The sequence below is a fragment of the Pteropus vampyrus genome, unplaced genomic scaffold, assembly GCF_000151845.1.
Source record: "Pteropus vampyrus isolate Shadow unplaced genomic scaffold, Pvam_2.0 Scaffold31, whole genome shotgun sequence".
NCBI lineage: Eukaryota > Metazoa > Chordata > Mammalia > Chiroptera > Pteropodidae > Pteropus > Pteropus vampyrus.
Window position 1 is genome coordinate 8,889,946 of NW_011888812.1, and position 24,469 is coordinate 8,914,414.

At 48.0% G+C, this 24,469-nt stretch overlaps 1 protein-coding gene across 5 annotated transcripts in view; it reads left to right on the forward strand.

The window, feature by feature from the left end:
* Positions 1-24,469, forward strand: part of PRDM11 (PR/SET domain 11) — a 46,893-nt gene that overhangs the window by 9,183 nt on the left and 13,241 nt on the right. For 4 of the 5 annotated variants that reach the window (XM_011356865.2, XM_011356866.2, XM_011356868.2 and 1 more), the window contains one exon: positions 13,649-13,716. In XM_011356865.2, coding sequence (XP_011355167.1) covers positions 13,649-13,716 — 68 coding nt within the window. Of the gene's footprint in view, positions 1-13,648; positions 13,717-17,649; positions 18,072-21,080; positions 23,288-24,469 lie in introns of those variants that run through there. The other variant, XM_011356867.2, reaches the window with a different exon arrangement.

Here is a 24,469-nt window from a genome sequence, read left to right on the forward strand (position 1 = left end):
TGTGCACTTCTAGCTACATGGGGTCCAAATCTGGCAGCCTGTGGGAAAAGCTGAGCCTGGCCAGCTACCAGTGCATTCTGTCCCTAACGTGAGAAGTCCCAGGTGGCTCCCGAGGAGGTCGGCCCTTCTGGGTACTGATACTGGATAGCAGACTTCCCGGAGGTCCTTATAAGGTGGGCACGGTGGTGGGACTGCTTACCCGCTGTCAGTCATGTCCTCCCCCCGCCAGACTCCTGCTGTTCTGGGGGGAAGCAGACGCGAAATGGTACCACAATGTTTTCCATCTTGGCTTCCATCATAAGATGAGGCTGTATTTTAAAACTTGAAATTGGATGTGCAGAAGTTCGTGGCAGGCCCTCCAGAACAGAGTCAGAAAACCCCTCAGTAACTGGGATGGGCGGGAGTGTGCGTAAGCAGGCGTTTACAGTGCCACGAGAGGTGAGTGCCAACAGGCAGGTTTTACCAAGTGTGGGGGAGCTCAGAGAAGGGAAAAATAATGGGTTTGTCCAGGAAAAAAGACAGGACATTTGAGACAGGTCAGGCATGTACGTGTGCACCAGCGCGAGCGAGTGCTTTTCATGCTTGTATGTTGATTTCTTTATTTTGTAAATTTCCAACCCTGTAGAAAGGTTATAAGAATAGTAAAATAAACACTCACAGACCCTGCATCTAGATTCACCCATCACTAACATTTTATAAAAGTTGCTTTATACTTCTGTGTATACCTGTCGTCTTGTGTGTATACATGCACACACTTGTGTGTATACATGCACACACACATTCTTTTTCGTTTATTTTTTTTCACACCGTTTGAGATGCAGTCACATCAGGCTTTAGGAGCCATACAGCCTCTGTCGCCACTACTCAACTCTTGTTAAGACAAAGGGAGCCCTAGACAGACAGTACATGAATGAATGAGTGTGGCTGTGTTCCAATCAAACTTTATTTATGAACAGTGAAAATTTTGAATTTCATGTAAATTTGAAAATCATGTAAATGAAATTATATGAAAAAAATTTTTCATCCATTAAAAAAAAATACAAAAACCATGTTTAGCTCACAGGCTGTATAAAAACAGATGGGGGCTAGATTTGACCTGCAGGCAGTAGTTTGCCTACCTCTGTCCTATATAAACGCCATGTGATTAGTATACTCAGGAAGTTTAACCATTGATACAATATTGTCTCAACTACAGTCCGTGTTCAGATTTTCCCAGGTGCTCTGAGTAATGCACTTTTTAGTTCCCCAGCCCCACCCCGGGACCCACTCAAGCATCGCACATTGCATTCAGTTGTCATGTCTCATTAGTCTCCTTTATTCTAGAACAGTTCCCCCTGCACTGGTTTTTCTTTCGTGATAGTGACACTTTGGAAGAGTTCAGGCCAGTTGTTTGCAGAAGGTTCCACAGTTTAGGTTTGTCTGATCGTTTCCTCATGATAGACTCAGATTAGAGATTTTTGGCACAGATGATGTTGTATCTTTCTCCTCGTAGACATCGGGAGGCACGTGATGTTGGTTTGCGTTGTCTTTTACCAAATGGTTTTAGCAACTATTGATGATTCTTGCTTGTATCAATTATTAGTCACAGCTTAAAATGATTTTTAATCATTCCCCTACATTTATTACTTGATATTCTGCTGTTAAAAAGACTGTCAAACTTCTCCTCCACCTATCCCCCATTTAAAAATTATTTTTAGTATCAGTATAGACTCATGAATTCTTTTTCTTCTTCACTGTGTTCTACTCCATTTGTCATTATTCTTTTTGATGTTTAAATTGCCCTAGATTTGGCCAGTGGGAGCTTGTTCAGATTGGCTTCTTGTTCTTATTTTAGCATTTCCTTACTGGTACAAAAAGATGTTTCAGCCATCTCTCCTAGGAGGTCTGATTCAGTTTAGTGGAAAATGGTATTTAGAAACCAGAATCTCTAGGCAATAGGTGTGTGCATTGTTACTGGGGTTTCTTTGCTTCTAAGCCTCCACTAGGTTTTGAGGGATGAGTCGAAATGAGTGGCCTACGGAGTTGGGAACTGAGGGAACACATAATCGTAAGCCATGGGCAGAGCATGTACAAAGGCCCAGGGACACACATATAATATGAAAGCCGGGAATGGTAATAGAGTATAGCAGAAGTAGAGTGTGCTTAGAAGGAAAAGTGGAAGGTGATGCTAGCAAAAAGCCACTTTTCTCTTGTTCCAAGATGTTATGAATCTTAAGACATTGTTAATTCAATATCAGCTTTTTTTAGGAATAAACATATGTTCTTCCATCCTAAGCTTCCTCTTAATACCGGAAGCATTAAATGTGCTGGACTTGTCTAACTATTTTATAAATGCTGGTGGTTTGGTTATTGGATCACAAAGCAAACCAAAGATTCCCCCCAAAATATAATATGATGGTGAACCAGTCCTGGCTGGAACTGAGTTGGTAATTCTCAAAATCTTTATATTGGAACAAAAGTAAAGCATGAAAATCTATTCCGAACTGTTTAATATTGCCATACAAAATCGCTTCTAACTTGACCCTCATTCTTTGTCTGCTCAACACCTCTACTGCAATTGTATTTTACACTTGTGTTGTGTTCAGGTAACTTTTAATATTCACGGGGTCCCAACATTACATTACTTTTATTCTGATGTTAACTTAAAAAGGTCTAAGCATAAAGCTAAATAAACACATTTCATATAGCTTTTAAACAACTATAACACCGTGACAGGTTCACAAATATACAGTGAGCAAGAACTACACAAACCAACAGAATTTAAATTAACAAAGTCACCTTGATGTGTTGGATGATGTTTTATTGGAACTAAGTTGCTGTTTATAAGATAAATATGGTAGTGACGACTGAGACACAGATTCTTTGGCCTTAGACATTCTTGTGCTCTTGTGTGCCCTGTGATATCTTTATTTTCTTTATTTTTCTCTATTTGAAACACTGAGAAATCTTTTGTTAGTGAACTGCCATGATGTTTCTTGGTCTTTTCTTTGCCAGAATGCATCGTTTATATATTAGGTTTGTTCTTTTTTCATGGACTCATGTTAAGTCATAATAACTGGTATTGTATTGTCAGCTGTTACTGTGTAACAAGCTACCTCCAAATTTAATGACTGTAGAACAGGAGTCAGCACACTTTTGTGCAAAGGGCTAGACAGTGAATATTTTAGGCTTTGCAGACCATATAGTATACTGTCACAGCTACACAATTCTGCCATCATGGTGTGAGAGCAGCCATAAGTATGGCAGGTCCTAGTAAAACTTTATTTATGGGTTCTGAAATTTGAACTCCATATAATTTTCACATGACAAAATATTCTTCTTTTGATTTCTTTGCAACCATTTGGAAATGTACAAACCATTCTTAGCTGATGGGCCATACAAAAACAGGTGGCGGGCCGGATTTAGCCTACAGGCCATAGTTTGCTGACCCCTGGCATAGAACAACAATGAGTTATTCTTGCCCACGCACATGCTGGTTGACTCCAGTTCGGCTGATTTAGCTGGGAGTGGCTGGGCTGCTCTTCCTCAAACTCCAGTCCAGTGAGTGTGGCTCCTCTCAGTGGAGCCAAATGTGCTCCATGTGTTTGTTCTGGACCCAGATTGAAAGGACAGGGGCTGCCTTGGAAAGCTCTTCTCCTGGGGAAGGCAGAATCCCCCGAGGGCAAGCTCATCTTCACCAGCACATTCCAAGCCTTTGCTTGCATTGTGTGTATTAACATCTCGTTGGCCAATCACCTGGCTGAATCCAAGATCAAGGAGCCTACTCCAGATGACTCTGCAGTAGACCTTGCCTTCTAGGTGGCTTATAGTAATAAGCTTATAGTAATAAGCCACCTATAAGGCAGGGTCTACTGCAGAGTCATCTGGCCAGAACAGTAGGAAGGGGAGAGAACTGGGACCAGGAATTCAGTCTACCACAGTTCCCAACTCAGTCACAGCACACATTTCATGGTGATTCCTTATATTGTTTTTTAAATGAAAACACTGAATTAAAAATTCTTAGAACTTTCAGACCTTAAGACTATATCCAAAGATCCTAGGGTGAGAAACATTAATTTCTAGTAAACGTCCTAGCTTTAATAATAGGGAATTTCAGATTTCCTAGTGTTTGAAAATTCTTCCAGGAGAGGTCTTGTCTGATCTACACCTCTAGATCCTAATTCAGTACCCCTAAACCCCAGAGGTTCCTCAGCAAATGCTAGGGAGGGTTGGTACATGAAAACAACAATAACACAATGACTGCTGTTTATTGGGCACTAAAGGATTTGTGTGTCTTAACTCTTTACATCCTCACAACCATAGGATAGGTATTATTATCGCCCTTTTACAGATTGAGAAACTGAGGCTTAAAGGGCCAGGTTACTTATCCAGGGCTTCACTACTAATTGTGGGGCCAGAACTTTAAACCAAAGCTCAAGCTCCTACTCTCCAGCCCTGGACATGAATGTCTAAATGAACTTGGTCTTCTCCACTTGTATGGAAACCTCCTGTTTCTCTAGGGAATTCTTTACAAGCCTATGGTATTGAAGAAGATTGTTTCCTTTTTTATTTTGTCCGATTGCTGCTGATGAATATTTGGCAGATTTTATTTTTTAACAGCTTAACTGAGATATGTCACATACCTAATACACTTCACCCATTATGTAATTATGTAATTTAATGATATAGTCATAGATACGTGCAGCCATCACCAGTCAATTTTAGAACCTTTTCATCACCTCAAGAAGAAACTCTGTCCTTTAGCTGTCACCCCACCTCATCCCCTCCCCTCTCCCTCTCTAAGCCCTAGGCAACCACTAATCTACTTTCTGTCTTTATAGACTTCTCTGTGCTGGACATTTCATAGGAACAAGATCATATAGTATGTGACTGGCTTCTGTCACTTAGCTTAATGTTTGCAAAGTTCATCCATGTTGTAGCATGCATCATTTTTTATGGCTGAATAATATTCCATTGTGTGGATATACCACATTTCATTTATCCATTCAACCATTGATGGACAGTTAGGTTGTTTCGCCTTTTAGCTATAACGAATAATGCTGCTATAAACATTTGTGTACAAGTTTCTGTGCAGGTATATGTTTTCATTTCTTGGGTATATACCTAGGAGTGGAATTTCTCAGTAACTCTTATGTTTAATTGAGGAAATACAGACTGTTTCCCAGAGCAGCTGGACCATTTTACATTCCCACCAATAATATATAAGGGCTCTGATTTCTCCACATCCTTGCCGACATTTGTTATCTGCCTTTTTGATTCTAGCTATCCTAGTGGATGTGAAGTGGTATCTTCACTTCATCCTAGTGGGTAGAAAGTGGTTTTGTGGATCTTTGTTTTTTTTCCTCTGCTTTTTTTCTACCTTGTATTCATTTCACTGTCTACTGGGAGAGAGCTGCCAATGATGAATGTGCAGGTTGTCTACTGAACAGCTCATATCAGCCCTGTCAACTGCTTCCCTCTGCCATGTTAATCTGGAAGACCCTTCAAATCTGTAGCGTGATATTGAAAGTTTGTTTCTATCTATTTTCTCTCCACTAACGGGCCCATTTGAATTTGCATTTTTGCTGCCTCCCAGATGGGCAGAATCTCCTGGGTAGCTCTCTCCTATCCTTGCCCCAACACCCTTCATGTAAAGCATAACTAAGAGACAGGGTTCGTTCTTGCCCCAGGGCCCACTTCACCGGCTTCACCAGCAGCCAGATTCATTGCTAAGAACAGTGAGGCCATGTGTGTTCAGAGTAGGGGGTGGCTGGTCCTGAGACTGGCTCCTAGTCCTGGCAGAACTCAAGGACTTAGGAAGGGAAGAGCTGTCCAAGATCGTTAACTAGGCTCTAGACTCAGACTTTCCTACCACTTGTGGTAAAAGTGTGCCTTTGAGCAAATCACTCGTTCTCTCTGAGCTCTAGTTTTCTCATCCATGAAATGGGTTGCTCAATCTACTGGAACATAGAGGGTTATCATGAGCCTTCATGCTTGTTGCACATCTGGTGCATAGCAGGTGCTGAGCAGATCACAGCCAGCCAGCTTTATTATCTCGTTAGCTTCACATAGGTTTCAAGAAAGGCTGAGATTTGTGAGTAAAATTACAGAATGTGAAGGCCGGATGTAGATTTTGGGATGGCATGTAAACATACCTCACTTACCAGGTCTCCAGCGCTTTATTGAAATTTGATAGGAGATAGATTTAAATGATAAAAGGAAGTACCAATTCCATCATCAGTTAAATGGGGAGGGGAAGAGTTCCATAATGGTTTTTGAGCATTTTTGAGTCACCTAGCAAGTTATATATCAATAGTCACCAATATGCCGCACACATTTTGAGGAACCCCCTTCCTGTGCCGAATTCTGTCTGTGGACACCAGGTTAGGAAACCAGGCCTGAATCATCTCAGAAGCCCCCTTCCAACTTAAGTGTTCTTCACTCTATGTTTCTGGGCATAGCAGAGGCCAGAGTTCAAGTTCACATTCAGGCTGGCCTCTTTATCTGTCTGCATTTCCGTTTGCTGGACTGGGAAGTAGCTGGAGAACAGAGGTGATGCTCTCTGCCTCTTGGGGTTTTGGGAGGAGCATCAGAGATGTGATGTGTGGAAGCACTTTGTCACTTGTGAATGGCTTCATGAATCATTTTTGTAACTGCTTTGCTCTAAGAGGAGGTGCAGGGCTACAAATCAAAATGCTTTATGGATTCGATGGGCTCCTGGAAAGTTACAAACAAATCAGGTTTTTGAAAATCCTGTCTCCTGGTGATGTCGCCATTTAGGGGAGCCCAACAGTGAACCTTCAATCACGGCAGACATTCTGTCTCAAAGCCTAATATTCCTCTCTATTAAATGCCAATCATCATGTAGCAAATTTTCTCGAACCAGAGGAAAAGCTGGACATTCAGAGAGGATTCCAGGACATTCCTGCTTGATTCTGACAAGATCATTAGAGGGGAGTTTGTGGATTAGGTCCCTCACTCTCAAGGTACTTAAGAGTATGGGCTGCACTGACAGGGACCTGAGTATGAACTCCAGATTCCCCAGCATTTCTTCTGTGGCCTCAGGAAGTTACCTAACAGCCTTAAAACTCAGTTTCCTAATCTTTAAAATGGGTATAATAATAATAGCTACTTCATGGAGTTGTGAAAATTCATGAGATGGTATTTCTGAGTACTCAGCACCCTGAAATTGCTCTATGAAAGGCAACCATTGATGTCTTATTATTGATGCTTTTATTAATTATTACCGTGGTCAGAAATAGCATTTTGGCGACCCAGGGAGCTAAAACTCATGCATTCACATTATTTTCTGAGGATCTGTCCACATGGAATCATACAATCTTAGTTTTAGACAGACTTTTAGAGGTAATTTAGGACTGGTTTGCACTCTGAGGAAATTCTTTCTTCCGCCTCCCTGGTAGAGGATCATCTAGCTACCACTTAAGTTCTCCTAGTAACAAGAAGCTCACCTCACAAGGCTGCTCATTCTATTGTAAGACTGGTCCACATGTTAGAACATGCATCTTAGGACAGTTCTGCATGCATTTTCCTTGTGTAGAGTTCAGGCTTGTGTTTTTTAAAGTGCATGCTGGTCCTGGTCCCGCCTCCTCTACATGGAGGTCCTTCTCACATCTGTTGATGGCTCTGCTTTCTCTGACCTCTTCCTCTCCAGGCTAAGCGACCCTATTAACATGCTGATCAACCTTCTCTGGTCAGGTCCAGGTTATCAAAGTCCTCACATCACAGTGCTCAGAGCTTGGGCTGGTCTCAGAAATGCTGAGCTCAGAGGGGCCAAGTTGTTGACCTCGAGGGAGAAGGTGAGGGAGGGCTCCGGGAGGTCAGGCTTCTGTGGGTTTAGTCCTGAGCATCTGGCCTTGGCTGGCCAGGACCATCTCAGTCTCAGGACTGGAAGCCTGTATCCTGCTCTCTACTTAGGGTAGCCCGAGCCCATCAGTGACATGTGACATGTGACATGGTCTACATGCCCAGCGTGATCCTACCAGTCCCTGTTGCTAATAACAACCATTTGTTGAGTGCCCTCCACATCAGTCATTAGAAGTGATGCAAGGTTGGTTTTTACTCTGTTTTATAGATGAGGAAACTGAGGCATGGCCAATAAAGTTACCTCCCAAGGCCACTCACTCATAAGTGATGAAGCTGAGATTCTAGTCACTTCCTCTGGCTCCATGGCTCTTGTCACCCACTAGGTGCTCCAGCTATTGGCTTCAAGGTCTACAGATGCTTGTCTTTTCCCCCAGGCGACAGAGGAGCAATCAGAAATGATACTGTAAGGTGATTAGGATTGGTATTATGATAAAGGACAGGGTTCTATGAGATTTCAGGGGAGGGTCTGTGAAGACTAGAGAATCACCTGGAGTAACTGCCCGGGATGGAAAGCCTGAGCCGCATGTGTTCCCTTTCTGTCTGAAAGTTTTACACCACAAGGCAGTGTAGACTCATAGACAAATAAAACAAAAGCCTCATCCGCCTTTGCTCTTTCTTCCTCTCTAAAGGTAGTCAGAGTTGAGAGTTTGACATGTATCTCCCAGACTGTCTAAGCACATATGAATATAGGCATAGTGGGGTGCTGGTAAATGCTAAATAACCTGCTGGTGGTGGCACGGAATGTATATGCCAATTTCTTGGGTGCAAATGCTTCCACCGTGGCTGATTTCAAGCTACTGAATGAGCAGTTGGTAAGACATATACAGTAGCAACTATTATATAGTATTTCTACTGTACAGGCAGATACAATAGATTCCAGTACCTTCAGGAACATAGATAATAGTAAAATGTAGTGAAATGACTAGGAAGTGGTAATCTTTGAGTATTTATTACCGTTTTAAAAATACAGCTTATTGAATTATAAGTTTATGTAATTTAATTTTTAATAACAGCTGGGTTTAACAACTGGTTCACAAAATTCCAGAAATTTTATGATCGTCTCTCGTTAGCCAGTACAAGCCAGCCCTAGCATACCACCCACTTCCTTTTTACTAAAATAGTAACACTCTATACATTTTTTTTTTATTAACTTGCTTTTTCCTTGAAAGATTCTTTATTCAGTAATTCATTCATTCAGCCAATATTGTACTACATGCCATGCGCTGTGTTGGGAGCTGGGCCAGGCCACTGCTTTAATGTATCAATTAAAATACATGTGCTTTGCCTTCTTCAGCTGTGGTCTAGTAAGGGAGTTTCCGAATCGACAAGTAGATAAACTCCATTAATAACAAAAACGTACTCTGTAACTTGGTCTCTAAAAAATATATACTAGGATGTGTCATAGAAATAATGCCGAGTCGGGGACAGGCATGTGGAGGTCAGAGTGTGGCAGGGGAGAAACTACTTCAAGTTCAGGTCAGGAAAAGCTGCTTCTGAGGAGGTGACAGAAACTGAGACCCAGAAGGAGAGACCAGCCATGGAACGTTTAGTGGGAAAAGGGTGCAAAGGGATATAGTCACTGGGGTGCCATTTCTGTAAACTTTACAAACACGTAAACTAGTTCTGTACATTGTTTTTAGTAAAAATGAGGAGGTTCCCTACCAGCTGCAGGATGGTGGTTACCCTCGGAGGGAGGGAGAGCAGGAAAATGAGTTGGAGGCAGAGATGGTCTTCAGCTACATCCTGGTATTTTCTTGAAGCAAGAAGAGGGAGGAGTCTGGAACAAATATGGCTGGTGGTAATTTTCGTTGTCTCTAGCTGATGAGTACCAGGCTATCGGCTGCATTATTTATAATTTCCGGATGCTTAAAATGTGATTATTCATGATTATTATTTTTTTAAAGAGTCGGGTAAAAGAGGTTGTAGGCAGTGATCTAGACCAGTGTGAGGGTTCGCTCTCAGATCACTGTGGCTCCAGAAAAGTATGAGGGAGAGAGAGGCCAGGAGAAGTTTGGGAAGCAGCCAAGACCAGGTCCTATGGGCCTTGAAGGCTGTGACCCCAAGTATGAGTTTTATTGGAAGTGCAGTAGATGCCATCTGATGAGTGACATGATCCGATTTACGCTGATAAAAGATTCCTCTGGCTGCTTTGAGGAGAATTAATGGAGAGTTAAGAATGACATCAAGGAGGTTAGTTAGGGTCTCTCGTAGTTGTCTAGAAGAGAACTGATGATGGCTTAGAGACCAGGGTGGAAGCAAGAAGTTGTGGAGAGAGGAGCCGTTTTGAAATCTGATTTGGAAGACTTGCTGAGGGATTAGATATTGGGGGCGTTGAGAGACGGAAGGATGAAGAGTAACTTCTTTTAAAACAACAGTTTTATTGAGATATAATTCACATACCATATATAGTTCACACATTTAAAGTACATTACTCAGTGGTTTTGGGTAGAGGTGACTTTCCTTTTGAAACCTGAGTGGATGGCAGTTTCTAATACTGTGCTGGGGGAAATGAGAGAGGTACAGGTTTAGGGGTGAGGCCCGAAGTAAGTTTGATGTGCCCATGAGACATCTGGCGGGGAGGATGTCATGTGGGAAATTCAATATTTACAGGTGGGGCATAAAATAAAAATTTATGAGTAATGAACAGATTGAGAGTATTGGAATGGATGTGAATATCCAGAGAAAGAGTATAAGTCAGAAAGTGTGTGAAGGAAGGAAACTTAACTTTGGATGGTGAACACACGATGCAATATACATATGACATATTATTGAACTGTATACTTGAAACCTATAAAATTTTATTAACCAATGTCAACCCATACATTTAATTAAAAATAAAAATTAAAATGGAAGAATTAAAAAAAAAAAAAGGTGTATGTGGAGGGGACAAGGGGGCTTGTCATCCAGACGGACTGAGAGTTCATGCGTTGAGTCCCAGCCCACTCTACCAACAAACCTATTGCAAGAAGAGGCAGACAGACGGAGGGGCAGGGGGCGGGTAGGGTGAGAGAGAGAAGAGAAAGTGGTCACAGAAGTAAAAACAAAGACCCACAGGACTCTAGTCTACAGCAGGAAGAGGTGACCACGACTTTTAGCTCCTGGAGGGCAATATGAAAAAAAGTGCCCCATGTGAGGTGGAAAATGAAACTAGGCTGACTGCTTAAAACAAGAAAGAGAGAAAGAGAAAGAAACACGTGGGCTGACAGACTCCTACACATGATGAGCCTCCAAACCAGATCTCCAAAACAAATGAAGAAAATTAATGTTAAAAAAGACAGCCTCCAGAAGTCAACTACAAATGAATTCACTTTAATTAAAATAAAAATAGTAGAGTATTCTAAGAATGGATTTAAAAAAACTGTTTAGGGTCCGTATGAGGAATAGGTTTGACTGTGAGTAACTAAGATTCAAAATATCAGTGGCTCAAGCAAAATAGGAATTATGCTTTCTTTTATAAACACATTCTAGGCCTGGTGAGGTGGATTTGCTCAGGGAACCAAGCTCGATCCAGTTCATCACTATCTCAATCCTTAGATTATCTTCAGAGTCCAAGCTGGTAGATAGAGTTCCAGCCATCACATCTGCATTCCAGGCAGCAGGATGGTAGAAGGGCATGCATCAGCAGTATTTTGAAAAGGTTTTCAGGAAGCTAACAAATGGCACTTTGACCTACATCCTATCAGCCAGAACTTAGCTAGAGAGAACTCCAAGAAATGTATTCTGTTATTACAGGTAGCCAGTTGCCCAGTTATAATTCAGGGGCTCTGTTACAATACCTAATATTGTAACAGGAGATTTTATATAAATGGAATCAAATGGAAGCCAGCCATTGTCTTGCTTCTTTTACTCAGCATCATTATTTTGAGATTTGTCCATATCAAGGTGTGTATCAAAGATGCTCAACATCATTAGTCATCAGAGAAATGCAAATTAAAACCACAATGAGATACTGCTTCAGACCTATAAGAATGGCTAAAATAAAAATGGCAGTCTGTGCCAAGGCAAGGATGTGGACCAACTGGAATTCTTATACCCAGCTGGTGGGAACGTAAAACAGTGCAAAATACAAATTTTTTTTTATGTAAAATATTCACTTTAGAAAACAGTTTAGCAGTTTCTTAAAAGTTAAATGTGATCTAGCTATTCTACTACTAGGTATTTTCCCAAGAGAAATTAACACATACATATCTATACAAAGATTTATAAGTGCATTCCCTTAGCAGCTTTACTTGTAATAGTCAAAAACTAGACACAACCCAAATGTCCATCAATAAGTAGATAGAAAAACAAATTATGGCACATCCAAACAATAGAATACTACTCATCAATACAAAGTAATGAACTATGATACACACATGGACACAAATCTCAGAATAATTGTGCTGAATGAAAGAAGCAAGACAAACTAGCTTCCATTTGATTCCATTTATATAAAATCCTAGGAAATACAAAGTAACGGAAAATAGGTCACTGGTCGCTTGTAGACTGGGGATGGGAGGCATGAAGAGAGGCAGGAGGAAGAGATCGGGCACAAGGGGTCTCTTGGGGGTAATAGATATGTTTGTTATCTTGATTGGGATGATGGATGTATATATTTGTCAAAACTTATCAAACGGTACGTTATATGTCAATTGTACTTCAATAAAGCTGTTAGAAAAAGATAAAAAAAGGAATGTGACATTATGAAATAAAAAGAGGCAGAATAAGAAAAGATGGATGTGAAAAAGAACCAATTAAAAATTCTGGGAGTGAAAAATATTCATTACCTTCAAAGTACTCATTAAGGAGGGAAGAAAAAAAAAAGGAAGATCTTCTACAGATGGACAAACCCTGGACTGGAGTCAAAGAGAGAATTAGTGAATCGAAAGAGAGTTCTGAGATGTTTTCCCAGAGCACTGCTCAGAAAGAGCAAGAGAAAAATATGAAGGGGTAGTTAAAAGACGCAGAGAATGGATTGAACTACACACGTATATATTTAATAGAAATTCTACAAGAAGATACTGGTGAAAATGACTGAGAAGCGGTACTCAAAAGCGTAACAGCTGAGAATTTTCTAGAATTTAAAAAGAGATATAAGTCTTCATCAAGTAATGAGCTTGTCAAGGAATGAGGAGAATTAAAGTACATTTTTACTTCAAAATCACATAGTGAAACTGCAGAAAATCGAGAATAAAGAGAACATCTTAAAATTTACCATAGACAGATTATCCACAAGAGAACAATATTAGACTAACAGTAGGTTGCCTGAAAACCTATGGCAACCTTTTTGGCAATCTTCAAAACCCTGAAAGAAAATGAAACTTCTAGGCAGATATTTAATCTGCCTAGAATTCCGTACCCAGCTGAACTTTGATTCATGAGCGATGATGAAATAATGACAGTTTTACAGAAGACCCAGGGTTCCAGCCCAAACCCTGAGGCTCTTGAATGTTTAGAGACTAGGGAGAGGAAGAGCCCTTTCAGATCACATATGCCTCGTTATCCGGTGCCGGCCTCTGTCTCTCACGGAAAAGAGAGAAATGGGAAGGACTGGATTTTACCATTGTTGCAATGGGAGGCTTCTTGGCTATGTTGCTGGGTCTGCCATCAAGACAGCGGAGAGAGATGGAATTCCTAGCCCCAGAATGAGTTTCAGCCTTGCAGGCAGGCAGTAGCGGAGGGCAAAAAGAAGGTTCTGTGAAGTAGCAGATGGGGGCAGGCCCCGGGCCCTGATTTGAGGAGTCGCCCTGGGACATGAGAGCCCCTTCTAGGGTGGCCCATTCTAGACATTCTCTCTGTCTTCCAGATTGTGGACAAGAACAACCGCTACAAGTCCATAGATGGGTCAGATGAAAGTAAAGCCAACTGGATGAGGTGAGTCCCGCTCTCTGCCGATTTCTGGGGAGCCCAAGGGAGCATGCTGGGCTTACGGGGTCTCCTGTGGTGGAGGCCCCTGAAGGCCCCAGGACTGCTGTTTGCAGGGTTTGGGGTGTGTCTAGCTCTGGGGAACCCTCTAGCTCCCTCAGCCTTCTATCAGGGGGCTCTGGAGGAGGCCTGTGACCAGGCCAGCAGGTTGTGGGAGACCCCTAAGACTCATTGTGCCCCTGTCTCCTGGCAGTATTCCCACACTGTGGCAAGGTTTGTCCCTCCACTCAGGACTGTGACACCTTTCATAGGGCAGAATCCTGCTGGGCTGGTGCAGGACGCACCCCAGTGTAGCCACAGAAGTTGTTTAAATGGAGAGGGATGCTTCTGGCACGGTCTAGCTGTTTTCAGTGGTGCTTTCAGCCAGGCATAAGTACTTTTGAGAGTGGTTTTAATGTGGTCTAGAGTTTGGGATAGAAGTTTGCACCAGAAAGATCCTTCATGGCCAGCCAAGGAGGGCAGGAGACTGGCCCAGGGTTGCCCAGAGGCGGCTGAACCGAGCTTGCAGCCCTGAAGGCTCCCCTTTCGGTTCGGTGCTGCTGGCTTGGGCAGTGTGCTGGGGCCCTGCCCAGGGGTGTCTCTGGGTGGGTGTGAGAGGTCACACTTGCCTCACTACCGTCTTGGTGGCCTGTCTCTGGGACTCAGGAGCGGTGATGGGGGTTTGGATCTGGATTGGGAGGAAAGGGAGGCCTCAATGGCTGGACCCAGGGGGCACAGCTGCACCGTGGATCAGGCCCTCTGTGAGCATCGGTGCAGTCCCACATCCCATGTGGGCTGGGGACATGTGGATGGAGGAGAGATTTTGCTTGGAAGGAGGGCAGTTAGGGACTTTCTAAGAGGAAGTTGCTGTATTTAAACTCTGAGATTTTCCAATGAGTGAGGAGAAGCTGGTTTGAGGTGGGGGAGGCTGTGACGATGTCTTCTTTTCCCTTCCCTGTGGCCTCATTGCCCACCTGTGCTCCTACCTGAGAGCCTCTGACCAACGGGGCTACACTTTACTCTCCAGATCACTTTAAGAATCATCCTCTTCGTTGTTAGAGCAGCTGTTCTCATCGCCATTTAACAGGTACAGGAACGGAGGCACTGAGGCACGGGCAGCCCCTGCCTCGTTTGGTGGGGATGGCACCCAGCCCCTTTTCGCATAATCCGGTCAGCCATGCCCTGAGAGTGGCTCCAAGAAGACGATCCACACTCCTAACTGCCTTCTTCTCCCCGACAACTGGGTGCTGGTCCACTCAGCACACGCAGCTCACCACCCATTACTAAGCACCTACTGGGAGTCACAGCCTGTGCTGGGCACCCTCGACGGGTCGGCCCGGCCTGGCCCTGCACTCCCAGCACTCCAAGGGCTCACACCTTCCACCATGGAAATTGCTATTTCTGATGAATGGAGACACCGACAAGGTGCTCCATGGGCCCAGAGGAAAGAGGAGGGGGCCTTGGAGCAGAGGCCCAGGGTCTTGTTCGAGGGCACTGTGAGCAGAGACACAGAAGTGGGGACCAGGCGTCTGGTGGGCCATCGGGTAGGCTGAACGGCCCAGACCCCTGGCTTGTGCTCCTGTTCTCGGTTACTGCAGCCTGGCTCTAGGCAAACAAAGGAGAGTATGTCTGAGGGCATTCTGGTGGCAGGCCTTTCTGCACTGTCACTCTCAAGGCTCCAGAAGCTTTCGCTGGTAAAGCTGATTCTGTTCCACTTTTCTACCCGTCTCTGATCTTTCAACTTGGGCGCAATGCTTTACCACAGTCCAAAGATGGGCATTCATCGTCTGAACTAACTGAGCGATCATCTGGCACCCAGAGATTCTGACTTACGTGGCTTGAGATTGAGCCCAGGGTATGGGTATCTTTTAAATCTGATTCTGATGCGCCACTAGTGTGGAGAACCACTGCTCTATACTGATCTTCATGCTGCAGTGGTAAACTGAGGCCCAGAGCAGGGCAAGGTCGTGTACTCAGTGGCAGAGCCATCTCTGGACTTCTGGGCCAGTGTTCTTTCTGCTTGTGCACGGGGGACCAGGAAAAGCATGGCTTCCCAGGCTTTGTGTGGGGTGGGTTCTGCCGCTGCTACCTTGCCAGCATGGGACCTGACCCAAGATGACGCCAGGGTAGTCACAGCTGCTGGACACTCATCTCATTAAAGCCTCCAGGACTGGGTTGGGGCTGGTCGTATGGTCTGCTGCCTTGGAGGTGCCCCTCTGGCGGTAGTTGGAGGGGAAAGTCAGTTTAGAAACCTTCCTTTCCCCTTAAAGTACAGCGGCCATTTGTACAGCTCTTTCTCATTTGCAGACACCTTCTCTTGCACCGTCACAGCCTAGGGTCTTGTGGATGATTGAATGGAGTCAGTTTCTTCAAAAATAAGCGATGGGCTGGGAAGAGAACGGGCACCCACATAATGAACATTGACTTTATCTTACTTAGCCCTGTGCTAGGTGCTCTGCATTCGTGAACTTGGTAGTCAACGACCAGGGGCTGTTGTGCCCCCTTGGGGCGGTTGGCAGTGCCTTCAGACACATTTGGTTGTCACAACACTACAGGTAGATGCTACTGGGTTCTCTTGGGCAGAAGCCAAGGATGCTGATAAACCTCCTGTACTGCCCAGGATATGCCGCTCCCCGACTAACAAAGAGTTTTATAGTCCCAAATGTCAATAGTGGCGAGATTGAGATGCCCCTGCCTGCAGTCCTCCTGGAAACCTGGGAGTGGCCCTGGGATCACCACCCTTGTTTTACAGGCATAGGGTTGCAGAGGAGACTCGGCCCGTAGTCCTGGGTCTGTCTGAGCGTAAGGTCCAGGCCTCGGCCTTGCTCTCCTGCCTCCTGGGCTGAGGTGTTCTGGGTGGGGGTTGGGGAGGAGGCGAGAGCCGAAGGGTCTTTGTGCCCCTGGCCTTCCGCTGCAGTTTCAGCAGAAGCCAGGGGAGTGATTCGGTTCTAGGTCTCCCTCCACACCCTGGGTTTTTCTCTCGGGTGGACCTTCTGGCACTAGTTGAGTGTAGACACAACCACACTGTGGAGATTCCGAGTTCCAGAGCCTGAGCAGGTACCAGGCCAGAGGTGGGGAAGGGCCGCGCTGTCCCCTTGTCTGGGACCCCTGGCTGCTCTATGCAGATGGAACCCGAGGTCATTCCCGGTCTCCATCAAAGTGGAACTTGTCTCCCAGTGGGCACTCATGGGCTTCTCACATTCTACCCAAGAGCTGTCAAACGGCCACAGCAGCCTACGCCAAAAAGGAGCTGCTGCCGGCCGGCGCTCCGGTTGGAGGGGAACCTGCACACGCCCAGAGGTGGGGGCTTGGTGAGGACAGAGAAGAGAGCCATGGGACAGAACAAGCTCTCTGTGATCATACCCTAATTCTGGGCGTCACCATCGAGGCCACACACCACGAAAGGCCACTGTGAATAGTCTCCCTGTTTAACTGTTTCCCCCCAAGCCATTTACAGAAGCGGTGGCCTCATCCTAACCCCAGTAAGCATCCTTTGTTCCTGTCTAGGGCTTTAAAGCTCTTTTACATCCTTGTGCTTTTCCCTCCTTAGTGACAGTCCCCGGGGTCGGTATGGTGGTCCTTCCTGTTCTGGATCGGGAGCATAGGCTGGGAGAGGCCAAGTGAACTGCCCTGATGGCACGGCTAGTCAGAGGTCAGGCAGGGCCTGAAACCCGAGGCGGTGGCCTCAGTCCAGTGCCACCGTCCGCGTGCGCCGCCTCGCACCCCACCCTCCGAGGAGTAGTGGAAAGGACCTCTCAGTAGGAAGAGGGTGTGGTGGTGGCGTGCGGGCAAGGGTGCCCCGGTGCCTCCTGGCTCCCCAGCTGGGGGCCGGCATTAGGAAGGAGGACCACCCGAACTGACGGTCATTTACCCAATTGTGCTTTGTGGGATATTCAACCCAAGGAATGTGGCGCCCCTGGCCGAGCGTAAGCGGAAGCCCAAGTTCTCCAAGGAGGAGCTGGACATTCTGGTCACCGAGGTGACCCACCACGAAGCAGTTCTCTTTGGGAGGGAGACCATGCGGCTGTCCCATGCCGACAGGGACAAGATTTGGGAAGGCATAGCTCGGAAAATCACCTCCGTGAGCCAGGTCCCCCGCTCCGTCAAGGACATTAAGCACAGATGGGATGACATGAAACGGAGGACCAAGGACAAGCTGGCCTTCATGCAGCAGTCCCTGTCAGGCCCCGGGGCTGGGGGCAGGGCCCCCGCCATCGTGCTCACTGCCCACGAGAGGGCCATCGAGTCAGCGCTGCTCACCGCCCGCTCAGGGCGCAGCTTCCCCAGGGGAGAACTGGACGGCACCGACAGCCCTTCGACCAGCTGTGAGTACCACCTGTCTCCCCTCCCCAGGCTCTTCCTACGTGCTCCCCGGCCTCCTCCTCGGCTGGTTCCCAGCCACTCGCCTTCTCTTTCTCTCCTGTCCCTCTCCGTCTTGCCCATCTTTCCATTCTTCCCCCTTTGTCCCACTGTCTCCTCCACCCCTTTCCGTTCATTCATTCTAGAATATTTCCTGAACACTGTGCCAAGAGTTGTGCTGGGAGCTGGGAAGACAGAGTTGTGTATAAAACCTACACCGGCCCTGCTCTCGGGGAGTTCCTAGGCTCGTGGGAATAGACAAACTTTAAGTAAATAATGGTGCAAGGAAATTTATAATAAAAGAATGAAGACCAGTACACGGAGTCCCGAGGGCTGACTGCATGAGTGTGCAACCCATGCCGTCGCTTAGGGCCCTGAGCTCACGAGGGCTCCACACGGGCTGAAATGCTGTGCTGTTCCCTTCCCCAAAACTCATGATAGTTTTTGAACAAAGCGCCCTGCACTTTCATGTTGCATTTGGCCCTGCAAATGATGCAGCCTCCCTGTCTGAGGGCAAGCTGTGGTGGGTCAGGCTCTCCGCCGGGGGCTGGGGCAGGCTCTCTGGAGAGACAAGCGAACTGAGATGCAAAGGGTGAGTAAGAGTTAACCAGGCTTGGGGCCGCATGAGGCGCAGAGGAGGGGAGAGGAGCAGAGCGCCTCGCAGGCTGAGAACAGCATGTACAAGGCCCCGCATCAGGAAGGCGCTTGGCACGTTCCAGGAACAGAGAGGAGCCAGGGAAGACCAATGGAGCAGGCGAGGGGGAGGGGGTGCGAGAAGAAGCCAGCCAAGTCATCAGGGCCCGGGCCACAGAAAGATCGACTAGTCCTCTCTCCCTCTCTGTCTATTCCTAACGTCTTTATTTCTGTGTTATTTTCTGCACTCCTGTGCCATGCTGCCTCCTCCTGCCTCTCGCTGCCCGCCCCAAGGCTGTCTCTAGGATCTCGCTCTCTGTGCTCACGTTGTCCCCCACCATTCACACTGCCCCCACAGCACTATTTTCCTCTTTCTCCTCTGCTTGCTGTGTCTCAGGACAGACTTTGATGCCAGGGGCTGGGGTGCTGGATCTCCTGGCCCAGTCCTGTGTAGTTCTAAGCTGGGGCTACAGTTCTAGTTGGGCTCACCAGAAGGGGGAGCAGTCGAGGCCCTTCTGCGCTGGGGCTGCACCCGCTTGGGTTCTGTTTCCGCACACACCCGCCCCTCACCCTCAGCCCACAGTCCCAACTGGAGGCCATCTGGCCTCTGAGACTGAGCAGGGCAGGAGGGCTCCAGGGAAGCCGGCCGCTGGCCAGCCCGCAGGACCGTGGTTCACAAAGACTCGGCCCGCCCTTCCAGGCCCCTTGCCACTGGGATCTGCTAATTTCCTGTTTGGCCAGGGCTCCTGACAGGTGGCCATTCAGACTCGGATTTTTAGGACTGGGAAGGAACGTGGAGACCGTCTAGTCTGACTTCCTTGCTACCCAGATGAGGAGGCATCTAAGCTCCAGAAACAGAGGTGGCCCCAGAACCAAGGCTCGAACCCAGGTCTGCAGGCTCCCAGTGTATCATCGTTCTGCTAAATTGCAGGATGATTCCACCCATTTATGAGAAAAAGAAGGGGGCCCAGTACCCAGTGAAGTCTGTTCCCTAAATCCTGCCCCGCTCACTTTTTCTGTCTCTCTGAGACCGAAGGTAATGAGGTTAGCAAATGTGACCTGGGCTGGGCAGGGGGCCCAGGATCCTCCACCGCCGGCTGGGCCAGCCCCCACTTTCCTTCCCCGCCCGTCGGCCAGCTGCTACAGCACTTGGCCAGGGGCGTGGTGGAAAGAGGCCCTGGAAAGGAGGGACCAGCATCACCTCAGCCCTGTTCGCTCCTTCCATCCCTGCCACTCCAGAATGGGTGTCCCCAATTTAAGGAGGATGCTGCTATCCCACCAAGAAGGGTCATGAGGCATTAGGCCCAACTGAGACCCTGGACCCCTTGGGAGGCACTGGGCCAGGGCCAGATGAAGCTGTCTGTTCTCCCATCACCTCCCTGGAGATAGTTTTGAATTCAGCCTCTCAGGTACAGGCAGGGATAGTGTGCCTGTAAGTAGGGTCAGCTTGTATATTTTTTATTTCTTCCCTAGGGCTCAGCTTATATCTCTTGATCACAAGATTGCTGAGATCTGTATATGCAGGGTCTGGGCCTCTCCATGCACCTGACTGTAACCGTCTGATGGTCCCTCCATGCACTCCTGGGTGGAAGCCATATGTCTGTCCAGGAAGCGCATCTTGTGGGACCAAAGGGGGCCTGTCAGGGCTGGTTGCAGAGGTAGAAGCCCTTCGCAGCTCCCTTCGGGCTTCTGTTCTGGCACAATCCCTTGCCTCTCCTCTCCAGCCTGTCAATGTCAGCCCCAGTCCCTCTTTCCCCAGCAGAGACTAAAAGTTGCAGATTCCAGCAAGGCCACAAGGGGGCCCCAAGCAACTCAGAAATGGCCACAAGGAGGCTGGAACTCAAGAGTGGCATCATAGTTCCTTCGGGCAGGTGTCCCTCGTTCTTGCCAAGTGCCTTCGCATCTGTTCTCTGTGTCGTCTTCTTAAAAACCCTGCTAGGTGGGCAAGTGGTTCAGGAGGTAGAGCAGTGATTATCTTTGCTTTTCAGAAACCGAGTCACAAATGAAGAGAGTGATTGGGTTGACATGCTGTCACTGACATCTCCAAGTCCCCTGACCTGGGCTCTCCCGCCCTAGACTGCCACTGTTCCCATGAAAGACAGTTGACCTGGGCATTGCTCATGCTCAAACCTCTCCCCAGGAGTGCCTGGCCCACACACCTCAAGGATTTGGGGAGCAGGTGTTTCCTCATGGGAGAGTGGGCAGTGGGCATGCACCAAACTAGGCGGAGAGGCGGCTGGGGAGGGGGATGCTCGGGTCATTGCGGAAGGTGGATCCAAGCCCAGGGTGTCCCCTTCCTCCCCGTTGTAATCGTTTGCCCTTCTTTGTTTCTGTCTCCCAAGATGATGAAGATGAGGAGGCACCTGGGCCCTCGAGGCAGCCTCTGCGGGTGCCGCTGCAGCGGTCACTGGAAGAAGAGGCCCGCCTGGCCAGGCCTACCCTTCTCCGCTCATCCTCCTCTTCAGACCAGTCTGAGACAGTGGGCCCCAAGCCGGAGCCCCTGCACCGGCCCTCACCCCAGGCCCAAGCCACCTGCAGGATCCCTCGGTCGCACCCCAGCTCGTCCAGCACGGGCCTTGACTGGCAGCTCCTCCATGCCCACACCCAGCAGACTGAGCTTTTCCAGCAGTTCTGCCAGGAGCTGGTGACCGTGCATCGGGACATGGCGAACAGCATGCACATGATTGGTCGAGCTATGGCCGACCTGACCAGCCGAGTCAGTCAGATGTGCCAGACGCTGACAGAGATCCGGGATGGGGTTCAGGCATCTCAGCGGGGGCCAGCCGGGGCAGCCCCCATGGGCTCTACCCCCCAGGCTGAGGCTCCCTCACTGGAGCCCCCACAGGCTCCCCCAGCGCCAGCCCCAGCACCAGCTCCCGCACGGACTACCAGGTCTCGGAAGAGAAAGCACAATTTCTAACCTGGCCAGTCTGCACTAGGAGGAAGAGAGATGGAGGAGGGGTGTCTGGCCTTGAGACAGGAGCCAGTCTCTCGTGTCCAGGACCGATGTAGGATTCTGGGGGGCTGTCATCTCCTCAACGAGTGCAGCTTGGCTGCCCTGTGCTCTAACAGAGCATATATTCAGGCCCACTCTCTCATCTTTGGCAGATGCTCAAGATGCAGGAAAAGCTCCCTGCTTGATGCTTGCTTGGCCTGGAGGGTCAGCCTCCTCTTGGTCTGCACCCCATGGCAACAGGTCTTGCAGGGAAGGTGGTATCAAGCGTGGGGAGCATCTGAACAGAACCCTGCTTTCCATCCTCAGGGCTGCTGCATCAGCCTCCTAGGCCCTGATTCTGCTGCTTTCGGAGGGGGCAAGGCCTGAGGATGAGCAGGTGGAACTCAGCCCTTCCAGGAGGGCTCTGTCCTCCCCTCCCCCAGGGCTCTGGCCCTGGCGGGTGGTACCCCTGCCTTGGCCTTCTGCTTGTCCTCCTGTGTGCCTGTGCTCAGCTGCTGTGCTTGCCTTTTGTGGAGTGGGGAGAAGAATGGGATGATGTCGGAGGAAGAAGAAGACTACCTTACCTGGCATTCTTAGTGAGAGCACTGGATGCTTTTCCCTGCACTTACAGGTGGGCGATCTCAATGGGTTCTCAGGACAGCCGAGAGGCAGCTAAGGCAGGTATTATTATCCTCATGATTGCCATCATCATCTGCATTTCATAGATGACAAGTGACACAGCAGTTAGTGAAGGGGACAGGACTGGAAGCCAGGTCTGTGGATTTTTCCAGCTCCCCTGTGGGAGGCTAGATCTGGAATTGGATGGGGTGTTGCTCCTTTCCTGCCCCTGCCTCAGCTCTCCTGGGTGCCGGGGCATGGGGCAGCAGCAACATTTAGAAGGTGAGTCTCCCCATCCTGCCCCTGGCACAAAGACCGACAGCCAATGTTTGGGGGTAATCAGGGCCCCAGTCTTGGGACCCAGAAGGAGACCCCTCCTCTGGCTTTGAAAATAACCCGGAGCCCAGGTTCCAGCATGCCTCGCCTCTGCTTGCCTTGGCTGCATATATGCATCGGCTACACAGATCTGTAGCTCCATGTTTCATTTCGGAGTGTGGGGAGATTGCCAGGTTCTTAGAGTTAGGGAGGGAGGTGAGGGGTGGCGGATGCAAGCTTAGCGCTGACATGGGTGCAGCTCAGCTCTGTGTCCTCTTTGCTTCCTGGCCTAAGGCTCACCCTGGCAGAAACTCTCATACCCCAGCCCTCCACCCTCCCACGCCTACCCCCGGAGCCGCGGAGGGCCTGGGAGGACTGCTGTACCCAGTGCCTGCCTAGCCGTTCCCGGAGTGCCGCTTCTAAACCCAGACCAAGCTTTATCCCTCGTAGGGAGAATAGAAGGGCAACTGCAGTGTCCTTATGGCCTTGGCTTCATGTCCCCATTCTGTGGTTCTTTGGGGGTTCCTGCTCCCCCAAACCGAACACTCCCCTGTCCGACAGCCCAGTGGCTTGATTATTGCCTGTCATTGCCCTGCCCTCCGATGCTGGAATCAGATTGCCTTCCCAAGTATTTTTGTTAAGATGGCAATAAAAAGAAATTGATCTCACACTTGGAACACACCCAGTCTCCAGGATCTTTCTTTGGTGTATATTCTTTTTTCGCTTTCCGTGAAAACCTCAAGGCCCCCAGAGCAGGGGTTGGATGACGGAGGGAAAGCATGCTAGTGAGAGGGACTCTGGGGCCCCTGGCATTTCCCAGATGCCGTAAGCTCTCAGATGCCCTGTATTCGGCACCTTGCTAGGTCCTTTGAGGACAAGAAAGGAAGTGATGGGCTGAGGGGGACAGAGCATCCGCATATGGAACTGTTCAGCTATACTTAATTTCTCTTCTCATGAAAAGTGAGATATTGCTAAATGAATTTTTCCTTTTGTTCCCCAAAAGTAAATTAGGGGTCCTGGAAAAAAAAATCACCATTTCTGGCAGGAGACTCCAGAAGGGTCAGGGGCTATCTATTTGCCATGTACCTCAGGGACTACTCTGAGGCATGAGCCTTTTTTTGGACACCTCCCCACTGATCCAGGTATCTGTCTGTCCCAGGCAAGGCCTTGCCCACTAGATCTGAGACTTCTCAAGGGTAACCGAAGCGGCTTCCTCTGACTCCTCTTGGGGTCTCAGCAGAGAGGGGACCTCCTAACAGGTGCATTGCCCTGGCTTTTACTGCCAGTCACACAGAGAGGTTCTCCCAAGCAGGTGATCCCCAAGTCCAGACAAGGGATTTATCCCCTTTCTGGAAGGTTCCAGCCTCTCTTTACCTCTTGGAATCTAGGTCATCCTTTCCCATTCTTCGCCAAAAATCAAGATTCCAATTTCCAGGAGATGCGAAATGCTGCGAAACCGGGCATGGGGTCTTTACCATCTAAGAGGAGGTGCTAGGAGTGACAGGCTGGCCTCTCCCTCTGGCTCGGAGGAGGGAGGGGGCCAAGTCGGATGCAAAGGGGACAGAGAGATGAAAAGACTGGTCAGCTTTGGATGGAAAAGATTCCAGTTTCTTTTTCTTAGCTTCAGTGGGGATTGCGGGACTAGCAAGTCAAAACAGGAAGGTGAAATGGGGCCGGTGGATAGAAATAAATGGGCAGCCAATTTTAGCCTGAGATAGGGAAGTCCCTTCTGAGAGTCTGAGGCCTCCAGCCTCACCAGGGGCTGGCTGGGTGCTGCATGACCCAAAGACCCTCCCAGCCCGGAAACCTAAATGCGTGGGGGAACATAGAATCTAGCCCTCTACCTTGGTCAGTCTTTTCCCA